Raw genomic sequence first — 9,896 nt, 5'->3', positions numbered from 1 at the left:
ACTAGCAAAAGATCAGATCCAATCCTTGGTAAATTTTACCTAACCTATTGTTTTCACCAAGTATAGAAACACAATATTTCATTGTAAATCTACAGTTGTAAAAATACAATATAGTTAAGAATATTTTTGTAACACAGACAATAGTGTGGTGGAGGCCTGGGGTGGAAGGTGGGGGCAGGCTAGAAAGGGTCAATGGGGAAAAATAAAGGGGACATATGTAATACCTTCAACAATAAAGATTTTTCTTAAAAAAAGAATATTTTTGTAGCTATCTACAAAAGGATCCCAGTATGTGATTTAGCTTTATACTATTTTTTTAAGGTCTAAGCTCACTGGTTGGGCAATTTTGTCTGTCTCAAGCCTCCAGTAAAGCCTTTATTCAATGATAACAATCAAATCACTGAATTAACCTTTAGCTTCAATACTACCAATTGTTTGGTTCTTACTGTTTTCTCTTCCTGGTGTGGCTTACCTCATGGACTCCACCAGATCCCCTTCTAGAATATAAAGGCAAATTTAGAATTCACACTTCATAGGCTCCTGTCCCACTTGATCCCTGGGAGATCTCCTCTTGTCTAAAGGCCTGTCCTACTTCCGCTTTTGATCTTGTGCACTGTGTCACTCGGGGATGTTTTCTCCAGCAAAATGGTAAGTGTCTAAAGGATAAGGCATGGTTTTTACCATTTATGTTTTTAAATCACCCGGAACTATGGATCTTTGTAACCTTCTAAGATTTGGCACTCAAATATTTTTTTATTAGCACGAACAGCATTATGGTTCCTAAACATTTTGGGAGAGAAACCTACCACTGCACATTTTGTGTGTGTGTGTGTGTGTGTGTGTGTGTGTGTGTGTGTAAGTAAAGAATCAAATGCAAGACAAATCAGTAATGTTTGAGTTAACCTCTATGAAAACCACAAAAGTAAGTTTGCCATTTTGCTCAACTTCCTATTTCTGATAATGTCCTTTTCTCATTGAGGGTAAGTGTTTAGATGGAGCATAAAAAAAGTTTGTTCAAAACAACCATTTATGGCTCGCCAGTAGCAGAAATAATGTGTGTCCCTGCTTCTCTTTGTAAATAATTGAATTTGCCTCTGAAGTTCAAGGAGTTCAAGATTTCTTTTTGTGTGTGAAACTGACTGCTTCTGTTTCCTCTTTATATGAGCAGAGTATACGCTAAGACAGAAGAAATGCCATGCAATTGGGATTTGGTGAGCAGCGAGGATAATAGAAGAGATTGACATGACTTCTATAGAGGAGTTATTTTTAAGCTTAGAGAATGCCTATCCCTATGCTGAAAGGGGCTTTTGAAAATACTATTGGGATTGAAAGACAATGGAAGCAAAATTCCCATATCTGGGAGAGCTGTGCTGGTCTGCAGGGTGTTGCTGCCACCTGCTGCTTGAAAACCGCCGTGGAGCAGCTGTCACCTGGGTCTCGCAGCTGCAGGACACCAGGTGCATTCAATTAAGATTCTGTGCGCATCTGAATTTCTTTTTCCCTCTCTTAGAGTCTGGGTGAGTCCCAAAGGAAAGCTAGTCAAATCTGATGACCTCCGGCTGCAGAGGTTTCTAGATATAAGAACCATGAACCAAGCCCTGAATAAATACCCAGAGAAGGCTGATTTGCACAGCAGCCACTGACCAGGTACTTTGAGTAGTCAAACCCAATGAGAGGTAAGGATTTCATTAAAAGGGAACAGGTAGCTCAGGAAAATATATGACAATTTCCTTTTTAAAAAAAATTTAAGGTGTTTTATTTTATATTTTTAATCTTTTGTGGAGTTGCTTTACTTTAAAGCAATAAGAAACAGGAGACATCTAGCCCTGGCCAGTATGGTTCACAGTTGGTTAGAGTTGTTCCCCACAACAAAAGTTTCAATTCCGGATCAGGGCACATACCTAGGTTGAGGGTTTGGTTCCAGTTGGGGTATGTACAAAAGGCAATCAATCAATGTTTCTTGTTCACACAGGTGTTTCTCTTTCTCTCTCTCTCTCTCTGAAATCAGTAAATGTTTTTCTCAGACTAGGATTTTTTAAAGGAGATATCTAAATACATTGAGTGGGGAGGGGTATTGTTCCTAGAGAATTCAATAAATTTACATGTTTATTGGTTCCACTTAGGTAAATTCCCCTTAATATGAGAAGTGGTGAGGTAACTAAATTTCTTCCCCCGGCTTGCAAAGTGTCCCAATTTAATAGGGACACCAACCTATAGCTCAGGATCTCCCCAGTATATCTATTGAACTATTTTTACCTCTATAGTCCATCACTGTCATTTACTGGAATTTCTAGGGGAAATGAGGAAGAGATGAAGGCATAAAGTGCCATGATGTCTCCTCCTTTCAATCAAAGACTCTAAACTCCCCAACTCTCTCTGAAATATCCTTGTCATCACCACCTAACCCAACACCTCCAGTAATCTGAGACTTAGTGGCCAGGTTAGGAGTGGGGATGGGGTAAATGCTTGAAGAGGCCTAAGTTAGGAAATAGGTAACTCCATCTTCTGGCCTTTGCAGGAAACATCATGAGCTGAGGCGTAAAGAGTAAGTATGACAATCATGGCAGGTATGTGTACAGGGGAGCCTGGACATCCAGGAAGACGGTAGCCCTGTTTCACCATCTGCAAATCTCTCTTCTTCCAGCTAAAATCTAATCCCCTCAATGACAGAGGTGATACTTATGTCTTAGCATCACTCATATTCACCCCAAGTCCCTGAATTGGGGAGGTCAGTACACACTTAATGACATGATGTCATAATACATGATGACATGATACAACCTGGTGAAAATTCTCTCTCCCTGGCCTCCCTCAAAAAAAATTGTCACCTCGTGAATGAAGTTCCACCTTTGCCTTTGTCTTTAGGTTTTCCGGGTGCTGCCAAAAGGTAGTAGTGAGACTGAGGTCACAGAATACGTCACCCATTGTCCATACAGTTGTATGTTGACACGTATATTACTCATTTTTATTCTTCGTTTATTACACAACACTGCAGTCTTCCAACTAATGCTTGTCTTCTTAATGTTGGAAGGTGAAGATGGTCTATTTTATACTAAGCTAGAAAACCATGAAGCATATCTGTCAGGGGATAGTCATTATGTCCAAGGAGTCACTTCCCTGTTGTCCTATCTTGGTCCTCTGTAAATGGAAGTGACTGGGCTGATGTAACATGCTTGGTGGCTAGCTGAGGTAGGAACTGCTCTTCCTTTGCATTCTGATTGTTTCAGGCTTGCTCTCTATGGTTTTGGGCTGAGACACAAGCTTTTATGCCATGAGCAGAAGAGGCCTCACCCCAGCACTGCGGGAGACTTCCCTGTCTAACTTCCAGTTCTTCCCAGACCAGGGGCAGAAAAGGAGCCCTCACTCCCCCACCCCCAGGAAATGTGGGTCCCCTGCAAGAGGGGAGACAATAAAGTTCGGTTTGATAGTTGATGCTCCCCTCAGTTACTTTTCTGATGTGTTAATGTTTTGTTCTTTCACCCTGGAGCAATTCCGGAAAGCAAATACATTTTAAAATTGAACAGAAAAACTATTATAAAAGATTATAAAAGACACGAGGCTCACATTTGTTAAATGACTTTGTGCTCCTGAAAGAAGTGCGTGAAAAGCACATTATGAACTGCTCTGCGTGATTTCCTTTGGATTTTAGAAGCAGCTCGACTGACACAGAGATCCTGACGGAGAGAATCTGTGTGTTCTGAAAAGTCTTTTAACGAAGGTGATACGCAAGGTTTCAGAGAACAATTTCAACTCTGTTCTGCTGAAGGTTATATTGAGCTGTGAACCACATTACTTTCCTGTCTACGTTTCATTTCCTGGGGTCTTGCCAAGTGATAAACAGACACGGGCGTGTGGTAGATTTGGGGTTTTTCAGTGCGAATAGGGTGGCTCGAGTTTGTTTAGTTAAAGGCATCAGTTGACTTCTGTGATCATGGTGAAAATGCTGCTGTAAGGCCTTCGGGAGACGATGGAGAAAAAATGGACATACCGTGCTGTCTATTCCATCATCCAGATACATTTTGTCAGGGGTAAGGCTTCCAGTTGTACTTTTCTTGTCAAATCAGCCACTTTAGGGGGCGAGGGAGGCCTCTTGCTCATTGAGGATGCCTGTGACTGCTGCTGAAATTGAGCACAAAGGCAGTTGTTGCGACGGTTTTCAGTTATGTACTTAAGCAGCAGCTATGGGGGAGCTGTTAGAGTCTACAAAGGATTACTAAGGAACAATAAAACCAGGAAGGGGATGGGTGGCTTGTGCCATTGCTCAGAGACATTTTTTATCCATTTCCTTCCTCAGAGAATCTCTGGAGTAACTGGGAGATTTCGCTTCTTAAAAATGAAATGTTCTCCAAATGGTAGTCAGAACAGCTCTGGAATACTAAAAAAATAAATAACTCACAAAGCCATCAGTGTTCCGAGATCTTTGCTCAACTTTTTTCTCTCTTTCAACTACCCTTTTTTTCCCTTCTTTTGGATATAATAAGCATTTCTCCTCCAAATACGAATGTCTTTGGCAGTTGAGCATATGTTGCATTTAATGAGGCATGTGCAGGTAACACACCTGGGAGCCATAGCAGGGTCCTTATGACAGTGGGAACCAAAGCCTAATGGGCCTATTTAGAAATGGTAGGAAGAAAGATTAGTTCTGTATCCCACAGCATGAGGGTATTATAGTGATCCTGAGTGTCTTAAGAATTAGCTCTGCTTTTCATATAGAGCTACTAAGATTTTTAAGGAGAATTTCTAAATCAAATGAGACTTTGGAATATAATGCAGTAGATAGGATCAGAAGCATATTATCCGGCAAAGGAGAGCTCACAGGGAGATACATTAAACTATACTAACCTCTGCCTACCCATGCTTTTGCATCCATAAAAGTATAATAATTCCTGTTTGTCAAGTACCTTTGAGAGCCTTGTTTCTTCGCAGTTGCTTGTCATCTTTTTATCTTTTTCCTTTGTTAGCTTCTGTGGTACTTGTCACAATCATATATCATTCCTATAAAAGTATTCCATGTTCATTCTAAAACTGAGGCCTACGTTATTGAAGGTATGTCAAAGATGCAATACTTTAAGTGTCCTGTACTATTTGGTCAGAGAACTGATGGGAGAGAATCTTCTTTTATATCTAGTATTTCAAAGCATTGATTATAGATGATGCTAAACAAATGATTTATCTCTAGTGGAAATTTTACCTGAGGTGTTTTCTGCCCTTTTCTCCCCGTAAACTCCAACTACATGGAGATAAAGGCCCTTTCAATCCATATATATTGAATATGAAATATCCTACCCTTCTTAGCCAAGCTGGGGGTCATTTTGGAGGTTATGAGGTTATAGAAAGTGTGCAGATTCTAGGCAGCCCATTTCATATTCTTTTACTGAGGTATGACTTTGAACAAAGAACTTAATCTGCCTGTGCCTCAGTTTCCTCTTTGAAAAGGAGTGTTAATAATATCACTCTAGTATGTGAGAAGGATTAAACATGACAGTATGTGTAAACACCTCTTGTACATATATTTTTTAAAAACTGCTATACAGAGTTTGTAGTTGTTTTTGTAGTTTTAGAAAATATCACTTGAGTGTTACATGCAGCTGTTGATGCATAACCAAAAAAAGCCAATTGTATTAAATGTAAGAATAGTTTGATGGTGAATTTCAACTTTAAAATGGTCTTGATTTTATTCACCGGTAGCTAGAGATCTTGCTATTTTTTAGGTTAAACCAACCACCAAAAAGTAAACATTCAAAAGTCAGTAAGCTCCTCTCGTATCCTAAAGTTAATGCCTCCTCACATGTATTGAGATCCATGCTTCTCTATCTGGGTCATGCAGGAGCTCTCTCCAATCCCCGAAGCAGCCAGGGGGAACATTCCCATGGTGCTCACTCACTTCATCAAAGTCATCCAAGTTTATAACTAAGAGTCACTCCATGTGAATCATGTAAACTGATGGCTTGTGTTCTTCCTTTTCAGGAATATGGGAAGGAAAATTCAGCGCAGGAGAAGACATTTATGCTTTACCTGGCTCTGATGTCAATCTGACCTGCCAAACTCAGAAGAAAGGCATCTTGGTGCAAATGCAATGGTCCAAGGTCACCAAAAAGGAGGACCTCATTGCCCTTTATCACCCCCAACATGGCTTCTACTGCACCGGTGGGGTTCCCTGTAAGTCACTGGTGACTTTCACAGAAACTCCTGGGAACGTGTCAACATGGACGCTGCACTTAAGGAACATGTCCTCCTCACTCAGTGGGAAGTATGAGTGCAGCTTTATTTTTTACCCACTAGGCAGTCAGACTAAAATCTACAACCTTCTCATTCAGAAAAATGGTAAGCACAAATATGTATTATGTGCCAACTATGGGCCAAGCATGGTACTCAGTATGCAAAGTTGAACAGAAAGCAGTATTGCTTGTAGAGGAGGTAGAAACTGACCAAATAATTCTACCAATACATGTAAAATTGCAACAGCGATAAGCAATAAGAATTGCAATGGTCTTGTGAGCGAGCATATAATAACTGTCAGGGAAGTTGTCTCTGAGAAAGCAATGTCCAAGCTGAGGTCTAAAGAAAGACTAGACGTTCACGCCATTTCAGAGGTGGGAGGTTAGTGAGTGACCCAGCGAGAGGCAACAGCTTGTGTGAAAGGCTTTGCAGTGTCTGAGGAAATGGGAAATATGAGTGGGACTGTGGTGCAGAGATGAGGGGAGGAAGTGTGAGATATGGTAAGGGCCAGATCATGTAAGACATTGTCAGCCATGTTTGAGGTTTTGATTTTTATCATGGGAAGACATTGAAGCATTTTTAGCAAATGATGGTATGACATTGATAGCCTAATTAAACTTGTGTTATGAAAAGATCATCCTGACCTTAGTATAAGAATGAAATGAAGGTGGATAAGAAGGAGATGTTGGAGACAAATTAGGAAACAATCTCAGGAGCTCAGAAGAGACAGAGTGTTGTTTGGATTGATATAAAAAGAAAAATACTAAAAAAAGAAAAAGATAAATTTTATGCACGGGGCAAAAAGAGACATGACTCGGTAATATAAGACAATTGCAGTATGAGCGAAGAAGAGAGAAGAATTGAGGTTGATATCCAGGGGTGTGGCACACACACCTGAATGGCAGTGCCATCGGCCAAGATAGGAGGCAGGGAGGACAGAGCAGGTTTGTGGAGGAATGCACAGAAGCGCCCTGGATGTTATTAGTACAGGGTAGCTAAGGGTGCCAACAAGGCTGCTGCACACGTAGCGTTCACACAAACATGCTTTGGACACCTGCTCTGCGGGCAGGAGTCCTAGGCTTAAGTTCTAGCTCCTTTCTGGCTAGAAATGAATTTCACCTGGGATCTGTCCTGCCAATTCTCTGAGTCCATCTGGAAAATCACCATAATAATTCCCACCCTAAACTACTTGGTCATAAAATACTTCTATTTCTACTAATAAGTCAACAAATGAAAAATGCACTGGAAATGGAATATTTTTAACTCAAGGCAAAGTGGCCTAGTAATACAAGAAAAAAAAAAAAAACTTCATAAAGGCTATGCTAAGGGGGGCATAGAGCTGCCCATGGCAAGTAGGTATGGATTTATTGCCTCCTCTCCATTTATTATCAAGAAACAAGACCATGGGATTGAAATAGACCACCTAAAGACTAGAACCTTTTCCACCACCACCTTACAATGCTCTAGTCCCATTGCTGTTTGTTTTCCAGAAAAACAATTGCAGTTGAGTTCAACTGGGGACAGGGAGGGGTGGGGTTGAGTGAATAGGAATAAGGAGAACATCATTTGTTCATTGGGGTCAGGCGGGGGTCTCAGATTTTAATGTTGACTCTGTCGTTTACTATATACATCATCTTTGCCAAGTTATTTAAAGTCTCTAAGCTTTTGTTTCCTTATACAACAAACATAATAGGTACAGTGCCTCCTTCATAGATAGCATTATTTTGATGATTAAAAGAGATAATTTATGTGAACCACTTAGCATGGTTCCTGGCGAAGGTTACAAGTGTGGTAAACTGTAGTTTTCATTAAGTATAATATGTACTGAGTAAATTATTTTTCAATTCTTATGAAAAATGAATCCCCCTCCCTCCTTTTATACTTGCCTAATTTGGAACCCAAGAGTACATTTATTATATATGAGCACAAGTACACATTGACCTTGGCTTAGACATAGATTTTTCACCTCTGCCTAGATCTGGAAACTATACTATTACATATCCGAGGACTTACTGTTTACTTTTCAAGATTGGCAACATAGATTGATATGCCTCTAGGAAATAGGATGCAGATCCTATATGAAACATGATATCTTCAACATGAAGTCAGAAATGGAGAAGAGGTAGTATGTTCTCTAAAATGAAGAGTGGTATTGCCTTTAATGAAAGTGTGTTTCTTAAAATAAAGGGTAACCCAAGGGGCCCAGTTGTAGCTACAAAACAAAACTGCACATCAATAGACAGACAGTGCCAGGTCTGCATCCTGTGTGGTTAGAAAATCCCCCGTCTTCTGATTTAGCATTGCTGCAGGTCAACTGGATTGGATGAAAAGCAATGGCTTTGGTGTTAGGAAAATGGTTCTAGTGTTGCGTATTTCGGTAGAAAGGGAGGAAAATAGAAAGAAGGGAAAAAAATTCCTCACTGTGGAGCGACTAAAAATGTAAGCCTGGCATAGAGCTAAGGGGTAGACGCTTCACTCAGAGAAGGCAGTTGCCATTCAAAAGCCCTGTCAGGCCCCCACACAATGATACATCCTTTCCCCCTTTATTCTTTTGATCTTCTCTCACTTCTCATACTCGTGCCATTTCCCTCTTAAATCCCTGAGAGGTCTTTACATTTGCAAGCTAGTTGGGTGGGCAAAGCACACATGAGTTGCAAACATTTATGATGTACATAAATAGATGCAAACTGAAGTGACATATAAGAATCTAACTATGAAAATGCTGAGAGACCAGAGGCAGTGGGGACCTCTTCCTGTTTCCTTTCTGTTGTCATATGGGTTATTCTACTCCCTCCTCTGCTCACACAACAGGGCGTGCTAACTCCTTTCCCCTGTTCCTTGAGGGCTTAGCTGAGAAGGGATGTTTTTCTCTTTTCACAATATTTTGTTCCTTTGTGTTAGTCAGTGCTCTGAGGCTGTGGATGAGGGTAGAAAATAATAAATATTGTTTTTTTAGACTTGCACTGTGAGTTTTAATTGAAAATATTCGAACAGCTTAGTAATGAATTATAAAACTTTGATAATTAAGTTGTACTACCATTTATGAAGCAAATATTACTTTTGTAGACCTGAAAGAAACTTTGCATACTTGTATTTTCTGTTCTCCATTTCAGAGAAACTATGAAGAGGTCTAAAATATGTACAAGTCAAAGCCCAACCGAAAAGTGAAATATAAAATATAAAGAGAAAAAAATCTATAACAGCTGTACCGTAGAAGCATAAGTGGTTTTTAGCTCGTGTTTTGGGTGTGAAAATTTAGCCCATCTCACAGGATACAAAAGCAGGTGCAATAATAGAGCTGAATCATGTAAACCCTCAATCAATTATTTTTAGCATGCCTTTTAACTTTCCTTTCCCCTGGTTTCTTGTCTTCTGTGCCTGAGTCTTGAACTGGTAACCACAGGTGTTTGCTTCTTTTTAAAAAATATATTTGTATTGATTTCAGAGAGGAAGGAAGAAGGAGAGAGAGATAGAAACATCAACGATGAGAGAGAATCATTGATCAGCTGGTTCCTGCACCCCCTCTACTGGGGATCAATCCCACAACTGGAAATCAAACCATCATCTCCTAGTTCATAGGGCGACGCTCAACCACTGAGTCATGGCAGCTGGGCTGGTGTTTGCTTCTTACTCATTCTCAACAGGGTTTCCTCTTAGGTTAGGAGCTTTCAACTTAT

The 9,896-nt window shown here is 40.2% G+C and overlaps 1 protein-coding gene across 1 annotated transcript in view; it reads left to right on the top strand.

The window, feature by feature from the left end:
• Positions 1-3,967: 3,967 nt before the first annotated feature.
• The window catches only part of CD96 (CD96 molecule), a gene marked incomplete at its 5' end in the record, with an annotated part of 90,908 nt that continues 84,979 nt past the window's right edge, over positions 3,968-9,896 (top strand). Inside the window, 2 exons of the mRNA XM_081085991.1 lie at positions 3,968-4,028; positions 5,968-6,324. Coding sequence (XP_080942117.1) covers positions 3,968-4,028; positions 5,968-6,324 — 418 coding nt within the window. The remainder of the gene's footprint in view (positions 4,029-5,967; positions 6,325-9,896) is intronic.

This window comes from Myotis nattereri, assembly GCF_964212035.1.
Source record: "Myotis nattereri genome assembly, chromosome: 3".
NCBI lineage: Eukaryota > Metazoa > Chordata > Mammalia > Chiroptera > Vespertilionidae > Myotis > Myotis nattereri.
Note: the sequence above shows the minus strand (reverse complement) of the source record. Positions and strands in the feature narration are given on the sequence as shown.